This window comes from Pezoporus flaviventris, unplaced genomic scaffold, assembly GCF_033815535.1.
Source record: "Pezoporus flaviventris isolate CSIRO_AGI_PZ_B2104156 unplaced genomic scaffold, CSIRO_AGI_Pfla_v1 ptg000113l, whole genome shotgun sequence".
Taxonomy (NCBI): Eukaryota; Metazoa; Chordata; class Aves; order Psittaciformes; family Psittacidae; genus Pezoporus; species Pezoporus flaviventris.
In genome coordinates, this window is record NW_026892661.1 from 1380647 (window position 1) to 1398684 (window position 18038).

At 58.7% G+C, this 18038-nt stretch overlaps 1 protein-coding gene across 2 annotated transcripts; it reads right to left on the reverse strand.

The window, feature by feature from the left end:
- Positions 1-5476: 5476 nt before the first annotated feature.
- FXYD6 (FXYD domain containing ion transport regulator 6) lies at positions 5477-15129 on the reverse strand. Of its 2 annotated transcripts, none has more exons than XM_061478199.1 (8): positions 14967-15129; positions 8544-8603; positions 8282-8320; positions 8097-8171; positions 7928-7964; positions 7597-7646; positions 7463-7504; positions 5477-7083 (listed from the first exon to the last, which is right to left on the reverse strand). In XM_061478199.1, the coding sequence occupies exons 2-7, from the start codon at positions 8599-8601 to the stop codon at positions 7476-7478; spliced, it is 288 nt and encodes a 95-aa protein (XP_061334183.1). In that variant the 5' UTR covers positions 8602-8603; positions 14967-15129; the 3' UTR covers positions 5477-7083; positions 7463-7475. The 2 variants fall into 2 exon arrangements, with proteins under 2 accessions (XP_061334183.1, XP_061334182.1); XM_061478198.1 differs by having other exon boundaries at positions 8544-8606.
- Between the last annotated feature and the right edge of the window lie 2909 nt (positions 15130-18038).

Below are 18038 nucleotides of genomic sequence, written 5' to 3' on the forward strand. Positions count from 1 at the left end.
GTGCGGAGCGGGCCGCGACTCGGCTGCTCCCGGAGCCTTCATCCCGCGGCCACCGAGGGATGCGCTCACACGGCATCACTGCGGCCGTCCATCTACCTCAGTGTGAACGCTCAGTGCCTGACAGCCGCCGCTCTGGGGCGTGTGCGACATGGAAATGAGGGCTCAAGCGTTATTTACTCGGGCTGCGAGGGTAATTGAGGAGCGCGGAGCGCTGCTGTTTTGGCAGACGTGGCTGCTGATGGATGCGCTGCCTTTTCGGGAGCAGAACAAAGGGAGAAGGAGGCGTGTGGCTGGCTCCCCGCCAGCCCGGCCCCATCTCTCCACGTCGTCAAGTGTTCCTCTTTGGCTCCATTAGTCACCATTTGCTGCTCTCCTGTTTTAACTAATGAGGAGACATTTTGCATTCACGTTTCCTCTGGGGCCAAACGCATCCCTGGCATCGTGGAGATGGCGGAGCAGCGCTGGCGGGCTCCAGCGGCCTCCCTGCTCCTCCTGTTCCTCATCTCCTCCTGTTCAGTCATGGATTAAGCACAAGAAAGGCCAAGGCACAGCCAGCCAGAGCCCCTCTCCCTTGCACCTGTCTGTCCAGAGACTGGCAAAGCAAACGGGGAATAGCCAGTGCCAAAGGGAAGCTGTTCAGAACTGGAATTCTTCCCAGAGGAAAAGGACACTCCAGTTCTGCACCATATTATTGACCCAATCCCCTTTGTGTCACAGAAAAGATTTACTTTGAGAAGATTAAAGGCTCAAGGGTCTGTGAGAGAAATCCTCCAAGATTGCCTGGTTTGGGGGAGAAGATGAACACCTCCATGAAGCCATGGCTCCCAGCTGACCCATGGGGCTGCGGGCACAGGGGCTTGTCCCATGGGGCACCCTCAGATAGGGCCCATGACCCTCCTTGCCCAGGTCCTTGCAGCCAAGCAGACACAGGGTGGCCTTTCCCTGGATCTTCCCTGCTTCCCACTCCTGGGCTCAATGTCCAAAGCACAGGAAACAGGGAGAGGGGCAGGGAGCCCTGCGCTGGCTCACACCCCTGTGCTGCTGGCAGCACCCCTGCCCCTGGCACAGGGAGGCCACATTTCCCATGCACCATAGAATTTGCTTATGCCTTTCCCCTGCTGCGGTTCCCTGGCTCCATCCTGGAGAGGCACACAGCAAAGGCTACTCTAAAATTAGCTCAAGTGACAGCCTGGCCTCCAAATGCAACCCCCAGAGCAAGCGTTGAGGTGCTGGTGCTGTCCTGCTGTGCCACTGCACACGCTGCCCATGTCCCCAGCCCATGGCACAGTGCCCCAGCCCCAGCCAGGGGTGCGAGGGGCTGTGCGTGTGTGCACATGTGGGTGTCCACAAGCCTTGCAGAATAATGCTATTAATGCCATCTGGTGCCGAGACAGAGATCTCTTGTGCAGGGAGCCAGACACGGCTCGTCCACCCCTTAATCTCCTCCCTTGGACACGGGGCTCTGCCTGCGGGGTTCTTGGGGGGCTGGTGCAAGGGTGCACAGCCTGAAGGGCATCCCTGTGCCCTGGGGAAGACGGGGAGCCCTGGGCTGCAGGATGGTGAGACCCTGCTGAGGATGGGCTCATTCCCCATGGCGCCTGCTTCCCTGGCTCCTTCTTTAGAGGACACAGCCACAGACAGCACACCTCACTGGTGTGTGCTGTTAGACAGGCACTTTCCCCCCACCACCAAAGGTCTGTGCAAAGCTGCAACAAGTCTTCATGAGTGGGTCAGTGTCAAGTCAAAATCATATTTCGAGATAATCTCCTTAGGGTGTTAAATAAGCACCTCAGATTAGACAAATTGCACAGATTTGGTCTAATAACCTCTCCCCAGTTAATCCTGTTTTACTGTCAATGTCTGACCTCAATCAAAGCCCAAATGGACCAGGCGAGCTGGCTTCAAGTCCACCAGCAGCGCCAGGGTGACCGGGCTTGCAGAAGACTGTGACACCACCTCCTCCTGCAGCAGGAACCCGGGCTGGATGCACCATCTCAGCCCTATTCTTGCCCACAAAGGATGCCAAGATCGAGCACTCCAAGAAAACAAGCACACAAGCAGCCCCACACGTGCCTGCTTCTACATCCAACGTGGTCCACAGCCTGCACAGCCCTCACTGTGCATCCCAAGGGAAGCACGTGCCGCATAATTTGGGTACCCACAGCCAGCGCTCATGCTAGCAAGAGGGGAGATCCTTCCAAGCAGCAAGGACGGCTGGAAGCAGGAATGTCCCCCACTCTGCAAACCCAGAATGGAGTCACCCATTCTGCTGCTCCATGTGTGCGCAGAAGCCGGCAGGAACGGCTCCTGGGACTGTGTTGGAAGATGTCTGCAGGGCAGAAAAGTCACTGGTGCGGGGCCAGGAGAGAGCCCATTGAAATGCCCCAGGCACAAAGTTTAACCTCGCTCAGCTTGCACTTTATTAGCCAAGAAACGCGCTGCATCTAACAGAGGGGAAAGCACGAGGGCAATTTGCGTTCCAGCCCCGTCCGGGGTGAGCAGGGTAATGGATCCACTGGAGCGGGGTAAGGAGTGGCCCTTGGCAAGGACTTTCCTGCTTTGGATGAAGCTCTGCGTCCACGGTGGCACTGCAGCTCTGAAACCAGACAGAGCAGGCAGGTTACGCAGCACAGAGGCCTCCAACCATCACTGCCCAGCACAAGCAGACCCAGGGAGCTCAGCTGTCAGCGGGGTGCATCCTCCTGCAACCTACCTGCAGCTACAGCTCTTCCTCGTTCCTTTGCCTGTGGAGCAAATAGCAAGGAGAGATGTGTTACACTGGGCAACACGGCCGAGGTGGGAGGGAGGAGCAGCAGAGACCCCAGCCCTTTCAGCTGGTAAGACTAGGACAGGGAGGAGAGATGATGCTGCCTTGAAGCCATGCAATACCCACCTCCTCTTCTTCTTCCCTCCGCAGTGAAGCCGCTGGCCTGGGGGCAAGAGACACAACTGAGACCTCTTGTGCCTGGAGCCTTCCCCCCCATCCCATCTCACCCATTGTGCTGCGCTCCAGTGAAGCAAGTCCTGCTCAGGGCTTGTCCCCTTGCTGGGGACCACTGGGTTTGGCTCCGCAGGATGCCCTGAGCCCACCCAACTCCCTTCGGGGCTGGCACGGAGACGTGGACCCCCTGTGCTGCCCTGCACTGCAAAGCCCCAGCCACAAAGCTCTCTCGGATCTCTTTCTCCCCACGCTGCCAGCCACGATAGCAAACGCTGGTGGTTTCCTAATCTTTCTCCCCCAAACCACTGAGCCACGTCAGTGCTGCGGCTGCGATGGTGCTGCTGCCCCTGCCCCACCGGGTGAGGCAGGCACTGCCTGTGCGTGGGGCTGCGCTCGGCATCAGGTCTCTCTGGGAGCTGCCAAGGTCTGAGGGCTCTGGGAACGCTGGCGTCTCGCTGTGGAAATGTCAGAACTTGCCCTGCTATTTTTAATGGGTGACCTTCCCTGCGAAGCCCCGGCGCTGGCAGGGAAACGCTCAATCTTTATGGGCTCTCCTTCCCAACTCGTGTTCTGCTGGGAGTTTGCCTGGCTGGAATTCCCCAGGCTGCAGGCAATGCCCTCCCCTCCACGGTGGGGCAGGACCCATGGCCCCCTGCCCATCCTGCACCTGGCACAGGGTGAGGAGGGAGATGGGGTCAGAGCCAAGGGGAGCCCAGCCCACCCGAGGCACTTACTGAGGATGATGAGGAGCCCCACGACAAAAGCCACGATGGCAAAGATGAGCCCCCCGTTGCGGATGCTCTCATAGTCTGGGGAGGAGGGGAGCAGGCGTCAGCTGGGGTTGAGCCCATGGGCAGGGTGGGAATGGGCTGCCCTGCACGGGCCGTGCACTCACCGTAGCTGAACCTGTCCAGGCCCTGCTCGGGGGCTTGCTCTGGAAAAGAGGAGAAAGCCCAGTGAGAGCCAGGGCTGGGCGCTGGGCTCGTGATGGGGAGGTGACATGGGAAAGGTGAGGAGTGCAAGCAAGAGCTCTCCAACTTCCTCAAGGTCCAGCTGGGCCAGGGAAGGAGTCCCAAATTCCTGGGTTTCACCCCAGGGAGTTTAAAGCCCATCCACAGGATGCATTCACAAGAAGCCCTCACACTGTGCCAGCCATCCGATGGCTGCGTGCCACCGCTGGAGCCACCTTACCTGAGTGCGCATCCCTCTGCCAGGAGCCAGTGGAAGGAGAAATCCCCCTGAGAATCCGAACACCAGCCAGCACTGATGTGCCAGTGGGCTTCCGAGCTCCAGGGATTCATCCCTGTGTCTCCCCTGAATCCCCCACAACGGCTTCCCCTGCGCAGGCTTCTGCATGGCAGGAGGCACCAGCCCTGCTCCCTGTGCAGAGATGCCCCAGCGAAGGCATCTCCCCTCCCATGGCAGCCCTTTGGGTGGGTGCTCCCTGCAGCTCTCTTACCGTCACCCATCGTGTCGTGCGTCCAGCGGGTGCCTCGCTCTGCGAGTGGGCGCCCACGGGAAAGCACATTAATTGGGAGGCAAACCTCATTAAACATTAATGGCCTCGGTGTAATGTTTATCACAGTCACGAGGGGAGGCACAGGGCTCCTGCCCGCCTTTGGGAAGGAGGCCCGGGAGGGGAGGGCCAGCAGTGGGAGGACCGGGCACCCCGGAGCCATGGGTGTCCCCATCGAAACACACCTTCCATTGCCTTCGGAACATCAGGAGCCCGCTTCACCTCCGGCTGCGGAGAGCAGAGGGATGGGCACAGGTACGGGCTGTGCCTGCCTTTTGCTAGGGAGAAGTGGGCAGCACACCCTGTCCCTGCAGCCTGGCACCGAAGGTCCCTGTGACAGCCAGGTCAGTGCCACCCAGCACAGCACCGAGCCACCCCGGGTGCCCTTAGCACCCCAGCACAGTGTGCTGCATCCCTGCGCAGCAGTGGGTACCAGGATGCTGTGCCCCTCGGGGCTGTGCCAGCCCTGGCAGCGAGGCCAACTGCCAGGCGGGCTGTTCAATCCGGTTCGCTCTAATCTCACCATCAGTGAGCAGGAATCACGCGCCCAGACAACACCTCAGCTCCGGCACCATGGGGTGAAGCCAACCCCTAGGAGGGTGATGTGTGGGGCCGTGCGAGCAGCCCTCGTGTTCCAGAGCCCAAGCAGTGCTCAGCATCCCCCTGGATCTGCACTCCGGCAGCCAGAAGCTCCCAAAGGCCGAGGGATGAGGCAGCTCTGTGGGGCTCATGCGCTCCCATCACACGGTCCCTGGCTGCAGGAAGGAGCAGCCAGCCTGCCGCTGCTAGCACAAAGCCCTCTCCGCTCCCACTGCTCCCTCTGCCCAGCACAAAGGGAAGCTGCCCACCCGCTCTCCACAGGGCCGGACCCTCAGCCCCTGCCCTGCTCCCCTGGAGAACAGCAGAGCCCTTGAGACGCCGCAGCCAGGCACCGATAGAAAGGGTATTTATTCCCTTCCCCACCCCTGGGTCACAGCACTGAGCACCCCAGCCCTTCACCCCAGCAGCACACTCGCCTATTTAAAAGGAAACACAATAGCTCGATTTATTGTACACAGTCAGGATTTTGCCATTTCTACACACCACAGGGATTGCTTTGTTCCGTGTTAACACCGACGGCACACCACAGACAGCACGGGCACTGCTGACAGGGCTGGGCTGCGCGGGCTCTGCTCTCCCCTGCCCGAGGCTGCACAGAGGCAGGACTCTGCAATGGCCAGGAGCAAGGGAAGGGACAGCCCACCCTGCAGGCAGGGCCACCGCAGTGGGGTGGGCACAGCAGAAACCCCTCTCAAAACCATCCTGGCAGCCAAGAATCCCTTCCTGGCGCATGGAAAGCACTGATACCCAGGCCGCCCCTGCTTGGCAAGCACCCACAGCCAAGCCAGCAGTGCCCAGCCACAGCTGAGGCTGTGATTTCCATGCCCATGGGCTTGGGGAAGGGGCCTGACACAGATTCGCCTGCTGGGACCCTCAAGCAGACACAAGGTGACAATGGCTCAGCCCCTCCATCCCCACTGTGCAACCTCAGGCATGCAAAGCCCCTGAGCATCGCCCACTGATGCTTGCTCCGTGGGGAGAAGGGGCTGTCGGCATCAGAGTGCTGACAACACATAACTGCCACAGGACGACACGCAGCACTGACACGGGTGGCCATGTCCTGGGCCATGGCACACAGAGTGACAAGGCATCAGGAAGGGCAGGGAGCACCTGGAGGAAGCACCGCTGCCCCTTCCCTGCCGGAGACAGACAAGAGCAGGCTCCTGATTTCAGTCTGTGTTTCTCTTTAGCCCTCAGAGACTGTTTAACCTGCCCAGCTCCGTCGGGTGGACAGGCAGAGCGCTGGCAAGGAGCTGGGTTGTGCTGGTAGCAGGGTCACCGCTGAGCAGCCGCCCTCTTTCACAGTGTCACCGTGCTGGCGGGGGGACGCCATGGGCTTCTCTGCCACCACAGCGCTTCCTCACACTTAGAGCAGTGTCCCACACTGACGGCTTGGCTTCAGCTGGGGACAGAAACGAGGAGTGCCAAGCAGAGACAGGGGAGCTCCCTTCAGGGAGAGCCCAGGGGAGCTGTGGGATGTCCCTGCCTGACTCCACTGCGGCTGCCTTGGGGCCGGAGGGTTATTGCTGAAACAGCAGCACGTGGTCCAGAGCCTCGCTGGGCAGGACCCTGACCCACTGCGGGACTGGTCCCCAAGCCCTGCCCAAAGCCAGCGGGGTGAACCCCGAGTGCTGCCTGGCACAGACAGCACCGTGCGGGCTGCACCGAGCACCCCCAGCTATGGGCAGGGGGACACAGGGCTCCCCTTGGGCAGCGCCTGCCAGTCCTACACGGCCCGAGCCACACGCACAGCACGAGAAAGGTGAAGAGAAAGTCACTATTACAACATCAGCAACGACTAGCCCTAGAGGTCATGATCATCTCACATCAACATTACACACCACTGGAGGCAGAGAGGACGGTGAGTTTAGTAGGGTTAGTAAACAGAGAACCGGTGCTGAAGTACAGAGGGTAACACAGACACAGCAGCTTCGCATCTCCTTAGAGGGACCTGCTGCTGTGGTTTCAGTTTCCTCGCAGGCCACTGGCATCTGCAGTCCAAGCATCTGTGCTCGGGTCTCTGGGTCTGCGTGGGAAGGAGAGCAGTGAGTCAGGCTGGGAGCAGCACCAGCAGCACAAACCATGCTTCCACCAGTGCCGGCTCCAGGCTGCCCTGCTGCAGGCTTGGGGGAACCTTGATGCAGGCGAGGAGCGAGATGCCCCAGGGACTCGCACTCAGCTCTCTCCAGAGGCCCTAAAAATAAACCCGCTTTGGGTGGAGGAGCACAGGGGAAGGAAGTGCAATGCAAAGGAAAACCTGGGCAGATGCTTCCCTTTCCTGCTGGGCTGCCTGGGGCTTTGCCTGGGGTGTGCTGAGCCCCGGCTGCTCCTCCCTTCCTTCCCCGCACCGAGGCAGTGACAGCCCCAGTGCCACCGCACACAGGCTGCCCAGGGCCGGGACTCACCGCATGGCTCTGCTCAGTTGTCCGCCTTCGGTGCTCCCGTTGCTGCAAAGGGAAGAGCAGAGTGGTTTGGGGTGCTCTGAGGGCATGGGTGCAGTGCAGCTGCAGCAGAGCATGCACAGGACGGGCGGCCTTACCGTTTGAGGTGATCAGGTTCTCAGCCTGAGCCTCTTCGTCCCCTGGAGCTCTGCAAGAAGAGGAGCGCAGTGAGAGGCTGGGACCTGCCCCCCTTTCCTAGGGGTGGGATGCCCAACAGTGTAGGGCATGACGAGGAAGGAGCCCTGGAATGTGCAGAATTGATCTGCCACCCAGCAGCATTGCAGCAGAGGTTTGGGTACCAGGCACCCGAAAGGGATGCTCAGAGGACAGAGCCACCCTGCCAGCTCTGGGAGGGAGCCAGGAGGAGCTGAGCACTGGGCAGAGAGGTTCACCAAGGAATATGTGCCTTTCCAGGCTGCCCTCACTCACCTGGGCTTCTGGTTGAAACTGCACCTGCATCTCCTGCCTGCAAGGAGAGAGAAACACCATGAGCACGGCCAAAATGGGAACAGAACAAAGCCTTTCCCCATGGCCACTCCCTATAAGGGCTCCCACTGTCCCAGCCTGCAAGCCCAGCATCCCCTGGTCCCCAACTTACTGAGTATAAGGAGAATGCCCACAGTGAACAGGACCACGGCAAACACCAGCCCCCCGATCCTCAGGCTCTGGTAATCTGGGGGAGAAGACACAGGGGCTTGCTCCTGCTGGGTTCAGGGATAGGACAGTCTTTTGCTCCCCATCACACTGGCCAGCACACCCATCCTCATGCACAGTGATGCTCACCATAGTTAAACGGGTCCTCCTCCTTCTCTTGGGTGGCCACTGAAAGAAGCAGACAAGGGGTGGGAGGTGAATGCTTGTCCTGGCTGAACCCCTGCAGCCCCAAAAGCCCCCCAGCCAGTGCAGGCACCCTGCTCCCCACAGGGCTGCTGCCCAGTGCCCAGCTCCAACCCCTTGGGTCAGAGGGGCGGTTGTCCTCCAGATGCCTGCAGCTTTTTCCCATGCCCCTGCCACCTCCAGCATGCGGGAAGCACTTGGCACCTACCATCTGCCATGGCCGCCGGCACCAGCAGGGAGCACAGGAAGATGAGCACTGCCTCCATGGCTGCTGTGAGAGAGGGAAGCAGGATTCAGCACAGGGACGGCTGTTGGAGGGTACCACGATGGGGCTGGGTGCATGGCGGGGGACTGCAGGCAAACCCTTGCAGCCCACGCCATGGGATAAGGAGCCAGGCTGGCCCTGGAAACACCAGGAGCCCGGCCAGGATAGTTGATGCCATCCCTGTGCCCAGCCTTGGTGGCTCACAGGCACAAAGGAGGGGAAGGGTAGGAGCAGGCAGACATGTCCTGTGGGGTTCTGTGGCGTGTTTTCAAGCACCTCTGCACCGCTGGCTCTGCTCCTTGGTGCAGTCTCAAGGTTGCAGTGCAGGCAATGGGGCCAACACCAGGGCTGTGATCTCTCAATCAAGGTCAATACTGTGCCCAGAGCACACTTTAATTTGTCCCAATTAGCATAGCAATTACAGCACATTCCTACAATGAGGCCAGTGGCCCTGATGGGACATGAGCTCACAGCCACACTTGCCCCCTCGGCTCCTCACACTCACCTGGAGCAGAGCTGAGCTTGTCCCTTCACCAGCACCAACACACTGCTCTTGCACAGGGGCACCAGAGGGCATGGACCTTTGCCCAGGGGATGCCAGCCTGGTACAACAGCACTGTGACCAGGCTGTGATTCACGTCTCCACACCCCAAACCGCTGACCCATTTGGGATGGGCACCCTCTCTACCGGGACTGGTCACCACTGGGCACCGCTGCTCTGCAATGGAAGGGCCCTGCCAGCACACACCGTACCTGTTAACTGGCCCTCTCTCCTCCTGCTGAGGGGACAGGCAGGGCTGGCTGCTCTGGTGCTGGTGCTGGCTGCGTGCAGCACACACCTTGCTGGGAGGACAGGGTTTGGCAGGAGCATCTCCTTTAAGGGAGCAAGCAGGGGGCTCTGAAGCATGGATCTGGTTGAGCTCTGCCTCCTGCAGCGTGTCCCTGCGCTGCTCCCAGGCAGCCACCCAGCACCCGACAGCATGGCTCGCGGCCATACATGGTGCGGGAGCACCAAGAGGTCTCGCTGCTGGCACAGGAGATGGAGGGGGGTTATCGGGCGCCCTGCACAGCCCTGATAGCACCGAGTGCTAGGGAGCGGCTGCAGCTGCCGCGCTGGATCCGTGCCGATAAGGAGGGGGCCCTCAGCAGAGCAGGAATTCAGCTCGCTGACGGATGCAGATCCCTGGCGTGCTGCTACTCAGCCCCTCCGGAGCCTGACCTGATTTGGATGCAGCCTCCATCCCAGCTCCCCCCAGCAGCCGGCTCCTCAGGGCACCGGGTCCATCCTGACACGGCTCCTTGCCCCAGTTCATGCTGTGAAGGTGCCCAGGAACCACACGCACGGAGGAGCACCCACCACCCTGCCCCAGCGGCCCCAGCAGCGCTTTGCTCCATGGCTGTTCTCCAGCGCTACCTTCAGGAGCCAGCTCCCATTGTGCCTGCGGAGGAAGCAGCCTCCAGCCCCACGCTTCCAGAACCTGATTTATTCATCATAACAAGTTGCGTCCCACGATAATCCCCGTCCCTCCCTCCCCTCCCATGTCCTGTCATTTGGAAGTCAGGGTGTTTTATCTGCACGCTGGAGGGTTTAATTTCCCTTGCCTGCAGCTGCCGCTGCCATTGTGCGGCGCGGGGCCGCGCTGGAGCGTGCCGCTGGCTCCCGCGCCCAGACAAGCCCCCTCGTTAGCCGAGGCACCTAATTCTGGGTAATTACCAGGCCTTAGAAACACGTACAAAGCACCCAGCAGCTGCTGGTACTGTAACTTCTAGCTGCACATTTCCCTGCGTCCTTTATCTCACGTCCTTTATCTATTTACTGCCGAGGCTGCCAGTGCAAAATCAGTGTCATTACCCGATAGCGGGGTGTTGTACGCGCACAACGAGATGCAATGCAGCACGTGCCGCTGCCAGATGAACGGTATTAATTGGCTCTTGTAGCATATTAACGATGCCTTTATGTTTTGAACAAGCCATTCATCAGAGCTTTACAGTTTATTTGGCTGTTATTTGACTGCTATTGTAGCGGCAGCTCGGTGACACCCCCTGGAGAACACACTCGGGGGGGGGGGGTTTGCATTATGCGCAACGCCCTGCCCTGAACCCCACCACATTCCCTCTCCCATGGGATGAGCCCTCCTGCCTGCAAGGTGCAAGTGCAGGGCAGCCCTGGCTCTCCTGGAGGCAGCAGTTCTCACCCATCACCCTGCATCCCAAGCCACTCATCACACAGAGCCATCCACCCAAACAAACACCTCTTGTTTCGGGATGCTCCCGCTGACACCTGAAAGATGCTTCCCAGCACAGGAGCCGTGCTGCCAACTGCCTGGGTGTGTTTTGCCAGCTCTAACATCTCCCAGCTCCACAACCAGCCCATGGCTTCACCACTGCTCTCCGCAGCACCCAAGGAAGGGGCCAGTGCTGGGGCCCTGCTCAGCCACAGATGCTGCTTCCAGGCCTCCGGAAGCTTTTGGCTTCTTGCACTTGGTGCAGCAGAGCTCACTTTTATGCCAAGCCCAACGCAGTGCGCACAGCACATAGCACAGAGCTCACAGCACACAGCACATAGCACACACATGTTCTTTGTTTTTCTAACTCAGTTCCTAAAATCCACACACTTCCGCTCGCTGAAACTCCTCTCTGCACGAGTTAACCATCAGGGCTGGCAGCGTCCTTGCTCGCAAAACAAACACAGCATTCTGGAGCGCAAACCAGCCCGCCTCTCCTCTCAGCAGCACATGTCTTGTGAAGCACCACAGGCTTTTGGGTTGTTTCAAGCTGGCCCACCCACTTTTCATGAAGCTGAAATCGGGTGAGAGGAGCAAACACTGCGAAGGGGTTGTGGTGCTCCCCGCTTGTGCCTGCAGACCGCAGAGCTCAGGGCTCCTCTCACCCCGAATCCAGCTGTGCCCCTGCACAAAGGCAGTGCAAAACCAGCCCCATGAGCCCACTCCTCCCCACACCGCTCTGCTCAGCACAAAACCGTTTTCTCCCCGTGAGCCACCCAAAGTTTGCAGTCCGTTACCCAGCTGAGGAGCCACACGCCCATACAGACCGCAGGGAGCAGGCAGTGCACTGCACATCGCATGTGACTTGAATCAAAACATGCTTTTTTCCTGTTGAAACTGCAAGACCTGCCTAAACACAGAGAGAGGCAGAGCTGCACAGGAAGCGGGGCTCTCCCAGAGCTCTGCTTCCCTCTCGCCTCCACCCAACCTCAAGTTTTACGAGGGAAAACCAAGTATTTACCCCCCATCCCTATCTGCATGGCTGAGTGAGAGCGAGTGCCAGGTAGAAGGTATCAGGCACTTGGGAGAGGGCCCCAGGGAAGGAAGCAATAACACAGACCAAGGGAGTACGTGGAGTTTGCTGTCTGGGGGCTGGCCTGTGCTGTCACATCCTGCCTCTCTCGTAGGATGTGGATGAGACCAGGGCTGAAGGGCAGCACCAGGGCCATCCTCACCACTCCCTGCCTGCATGGAGCTTGGGCTTCAGGCAGCCGGAGCTGGGAGCCACGGATCCCCATGCACTGGAGCCAGATGATTCACTGCTCTGCTGCCCCGTGCCAGGCTGACGGACAACATGCTTCGCTCCATGCAAGGCACAGTCACAGCTCTCCCTCAGCCTCTTCCTTCTGGCTAATCCATCCCTGCCATTCCGCATGCCACTGGGTTAGCGTGTGCGCGTGCATGGAGACTGTGCGTGCGAGACAGAGGAGCAGGGGAAATCCAAGCAGACAGACCCAGTCTCTCCTGCCCACCAATCAGCTCTCCATAGCATGGCAAATCATACCAGAGCAAGGCAGGTAAATCTGTAACAGCGCTGAGTCTCGACATCCCCTTTTCCTTTCATTGCACTGCATAGATCTGCCCTGTCAAGTCTCAACCATCACAGCAGAAAGCCAGGCAGCCTCCTCCCTCCGTCAGGAGTCCTCAGGGCATCTCCCAAAGATCAGACCTAGTTACAATCTCTGGTTTCAGTGCAAAGCCCCCAAGACCGTGACAGCAGCGCTCGGTTGCCTGGAGCATTTGAGGGTGTGCATGTGTGAATGGACATTTCCAGCTATGCAGAGATGTGCTCTTCTGCCATTTCACGTCAGCATCAATCTGACTATTAATGTGCCTGTTGTTGAGCTCCGTGGTCCTACATGAGAGAGAAAAGAGATTTCCAGCCCTCGCCATTCCGATATGGATGGCACTCCCCAGATTTGGTGCTGATTTGAAGGCTGACCAGATGGAAGACACAAAACTGCCTTTATTGTCTCTTGCAGGTTGAGGTAACCTCCCAAAGCAGAGGCTACTCAACAGAAACCCTGTCCAGGAGCCCTAAGAACTCAGACTTTAGCCCTGCTTCTGCTGAATGAGACTCACTGAATGTGGATCCCCGTGGACCAGCCCTGACAGGGTCAATGCTTACAAGAACACGAGATCACAGGGAATCACTGAACACAGCTACAGGAGGCTCTAAGCGCTGCATCCCTCACCTGTGCCCCAGCATTACACTTGCCTCTTGCAGGGCTTCTTCCAGCACCGGGCAACTGGCCCTAGAACATGAAGAAGCCATAGCCAAAGCTGCCCGTCTGCATCTGGCTCACACACGGTCCCCAGTTCACCCCAAGTGAGACACAACAGGCACAGAACTTCATTAGAGACAAACCATGATAGCGGAGCTGATGGCTGCATCAGGAGAGCAGGCTGGGAACCCAGCCCTTGGCTCCAGGGAAGCAGAAAACACCATCTCCTGTCAGGGCTCTGCTTCTCCTGCTCTCTCCTTGTTTGCTGAATGATAACTGGATGCTGTAAACCTGCCCAGTATCAGCACAACAGGAATCAAATAGGTCAGGCACACGCAGAGGTTACCTGGCAGTGAGAGAAATCCAGATCACCAGAGAACACTGAACTAGCAGTGGAAGAGAAGCTGCTTCAAGCTCCTGTGTGTCCTGGGGTACCACAGAACCGCCACGCTCAGCAGAGCCTCAAGGAGCAGACATGTTCTCCATTCTCTGCTGTTGCCATCAGTCATGACCACTGCTGAGCAGGAGGAAACTCAGCTCCCTGCCAGGCACGGCCGCTGTCTGTGCCAGCACCACTGCGGTGGCAGAGCCCATCAGCAGGATGGCTCCGTGCTGCCCAGTGGGAGTGGTGCCTTCCCTGTGCTCGGGTGACACAACAGCTGTGGAGCTCAGCAGCTTCTTTGCGCTTTGGAAACACACAACCAGTGTGAAAAGCAAACACAGGGGAGCAGCCTGACCCGGAGATGCCAGCTCGCTGTGCTGGAGAGCTCTGCTCAGCACCAAGGTCTAAACTCCTGGCAAACCCGTGACTCTCCATGCCAGTTTACCTGAATGGGTAAGTTTCAAGGAGGTAGCTAAAACTCCAAGGTGAGTGTGGCACACAGAGGGTAGTGAAGCCAGCCCCACATGCAGGGGCATTTTCCATGCTCTAACAAGTGGTTGCTGGGCTCTGCAGCGCCTGCACTTCACTGGCAGCAATTCCATCTCTCTGCCTCGGAACCGTGCTCGGGCTGCATGCAAGCAGGGACTCTCTGGACTTGTCTTCATTTGAAATGGGAAGTGAAAATACCCAAAGGGACTGAAAATCCCAACAGGACCCAACAGCAGCTCCCTGAAATGGGTGCAGCGGACTGCTTCAAGTCCTAATCCATACATGGCTTTTCCAGGGACGCTGCTCTTTCGTGCTGCAAAGCTTGTTCACATCCACACAAACCACCTGTCACTTTCCCTCCCACAGAAATATTCCTGTAAGATCAGAGATTCCACCACATGGACTCTGCTATCTGTTTCTTCAGGCAGCATTAATTACACACCCTGAGAGACACGCTCTTCCTTCCCTCTCGTAAGCCTTCCTGGGATAAAGCACTCGACTGTTTATGTATTGCTACGGTGCTACTAAAATATTTAACAACACAAGCCAGAACGCTGCCAAAAGCCTGGGGAGGAGGGTTACCTCCCTGCTCCGTGACATCCCTGCGCGCCACAGAGCCCGGCCAGCCCGGGAGCACCAGGGCAGAGCACACCCGGGCTCTCCCACCCACCGTGGTCTCCGGTGGGGACCGCTGGTCGGCCGGGGCATCCACCCAGCACGGGGGGGCCGGTAACCAGGCAACGGCGGGATGAGGAAAACCATGGTACCCGGTGTTGCCATGGCAGCCGCCTGGGCGGGGGCTGCGGGCGGCCCCGGGCGCAGGGCGATGCCCCGGGGGCACCGGGCCGTGCCCCCAACAGCCGCGGCCCCCCGAGCCGCCCGCCCCCGGGCCGGGTTCACCGCTGCAGGGCTCCCGACCCACCCCGTGCCGCCCGCTACCGAGGAGCCGTCCTCTCCCGGGAGCAACGGCAGCGGCCGGACCCACCTGAGCTCTCCGGGCTGGACCGGGCGGCAGCGTCGGGCCGGGCAGGACCGGGCTGGGCTATCACGGCCCGGTGCTCCGGGCGGTGCCGGGTGGGAACGAAGCGGAGCGGGCAGCGTGTGCGCAGAGCGGGGCTGCTGCACAAAGGGGAGCGGGGCGGGACGAGGCGGTGCCTGCCGCCGGCGGGGGGGCGCGGTCAGCCCGGCACGGCCCCCCCGGGAGAGCGGGGATGGGGCCGCGGTGCCCCCATAGCAGAACGGGGGCAGCCCCGGAGCGCCCCTGCACGGGCCGGACGCCGCCAGAGACGGGGGTCGGGGCGGGCGGGACGTGCCTCGCTGCAGTCGGGGTGCGTGGGGCCGTGGGGCCCGCAGGAAGGGCGTGCGGGGCGCAGGCGGGAGGGGAAACGCTCATCAGGGTGGGGAACATCCGTGTCCGCACCCGAGAGCTGGACTCAGCCCGCGTTGAGCATCTGGTATGGAGGCAGCTGAGCAACAGGCTGCCAGAGCTTCAGTGAGGTTGATAGAAAGCTTGTGTAGATCAACTGGTAAACATGGTGCAGGAACTTCTCTTTCTTGCTTCAGGAGCAGAAGGGTGTTGCTGGGAAAGGGCTCCACGCTTCCAAACCATGTGGCCGGTTCACAGGGCTTAAGTCATGTTGCTCAGTCACATTTTAGGGTCACCCTTGCCAGACCTGCTGTGCAGCGGGCAGCTGGGCCTGGCTCGGTGGTGCTAGAACCTGGTTTGGCTTCAGGTGAGCTTAGGACCTGCATTGGCTCCACCAGATCCAGCTGCAGAAAACCAGACCCTTTGGGGCTCAGCCAGAGCAGGTCAGGAAGCAGCAGATACTTCAGTGAAGACAAAACACCAAGAGAGAGCAAGGGCTGGACCCGGTGCAGCTGTCACGGAGCTCAGTGGAAACCCGCCAGTTTATTCCCATGGGACAGCTGGGTACGTTGGGAGGAGCAAGATCCGGGAGGGAGATGTGTTTAATATAGCCCTGCACAGTCCCCAGAGGGAATGCATGTGCCTGGCCAGACGCAGCAGGGAGGGGAGCCGGGGAGCCCTGGTCCTGGCCCTGCTTGGAGCCACCGAGGCACTCACAGGCTTTGGCCAGGGCCAGATGTGGCTATGGGCATCTGCAGCAGGAGCACAGTTTGCTGAGCCCTGCCCTGCTGCTGACCACAGCACCAAAACAAGGGCTTGGGCACCGTGTCAGAGGGGCAACTGAGGGCGCTGATGGGCATGGCAGAGTGCTATGAGGGACACTGCTCCTGTTGAGCCAGGCTGGCACACCCTGTCTGCTTGGCTCCTGCTGCTGCCCTGGAGAGCCATTTCTTCTTGTAAAAACACCTTAGCGATGCTCTCATCACTGAGCTGGTTCATTCCTTAATAACTCAAATGCATCTTAGATAGGAATCAGGCAATAATGACACGGAGTCCATTGTACATTTATTTCCCTGTTTCCAGTAAAATATAAAAGGAAAATAAACCAGCACTGGCATTTCAAGGCAATTATTCAGAAGGGTGAAGAGATACAGAGCAACAGAGAGGAGCTGGACAACGTCAAGTCTCCTTTAATACGTAAGGATAACATAAGGCTGTTCATTATCCTGCAGGGAGCGAGGCAGGGATCAGGCAGTTATAATCAAGTTTCGGGCTTCTCTGACCTTACCTGCTCCTCAGCTGTTGTTGAAATAGAGACCCCAGGGTGAAGGTAGGAAGTGATGGGTCCTCTGTGCTGCTCCCATGGAGGGACAGCAGCTCCAGCAGTTGCTAATGGCAAACATCTCATCTGCAGAGAGAGAACTGTACCAAGCCATCGTTCATTTACCGGCAAAATCGGGCCATATCTTTTCTGGTGTAATGTGGGCTAAGAGCCCCGAGGCCAGGCAGATGATGCTGGGCTGAGCTTCTCATACTATTTGTGTCAATAGGAGCCATGGAGCAGGCATCTCCCCCCTGCAGTGCAGTGATGCCTGGCAGGGAATAGGGAAAAGAGCCTCTTGCTCTCCAGAGCTTTCCCCTCAAGTATTAAGGTTCTTCCCTTCTAACACCAAGCTTGCAAAACTGTGGCAATGCAGCCCTGAAGCCTGGTCAGGAGAACTGAGCACTGCCAAAAGTTGTGTGTAGCCATATGGCTGCGTTTAACCCAATAACATCGTTTTGCATCAGCCTAAGTTATTCCCTGTACTCGGAACAACCACCAGCAAAGCACCAGACCGTGCTGGAGCTGCTGAGGGCTGTGTTCCCTAGGCCAGCACAGCCAGGGTGGGTGTTGCACAAGCTGGAAGTCCAGCGACTCCGTGCCAAGTGATGATGTTACTGCCTGTGGAAGGGAACCAAGCCGAAACTATGGAAAAAAACATTTTTGTAGAGAAACATCATCTCTGAAACCCTATAAACAGAGCAGTTTGACACAACAGAACAAAGCGCTATAAAAGGAGAGATTGGGAAGAAGGGCTGCTAATGGGCGGTAATTCACATGGTGCCCGCCAGACTGCGTTTTTGGCATTCACAGTCCTTGGGAACACTGGCCTGTGATTTCCAAAGCACACAGGGCTGGAAACAGGCAGATGTGGGGCCACGCTCAGGGCCCCTCATCTCAGAAGATGCCCCAGAGCAGCTTTATGAGAAACTGATCACTGTCTAGAAACCTTCATCCCTCGGGAAAACACAGCAGGAAACACCATTGGTGTTTAGAAGAATTAAATTATAAGGGCTGAAATAATTTTTCTGCTTTGAGAGACTATTTCAGAGAGCAGAAGAGCAATAACCTGTGAGATTCACAGCAGAGGAGCAGGTCCCTCCATGTGCTGAAACAGCACCATTACCAGGAGCATCCCTCTCCGGCCTGAGCTATGGGCAGCTTGTTGCCAGTAGCAGGTTCTTCCCCCCCAGCTGACTGAGCAGCAGGGGCATTATAAAGTGAGAACAGCCCCTTGTCCTGTGCTGGAGGCTCACACATGCCGTGGGAGGTTTCTGTGCTGCTGCTCTGACAAGCAGCTTTGAGGTCAGGCTGACTCAGTGCTTCCCAAAAGGCAGCAGCTCTCATTGTTTGGGGCCAGGTCTAGGGCA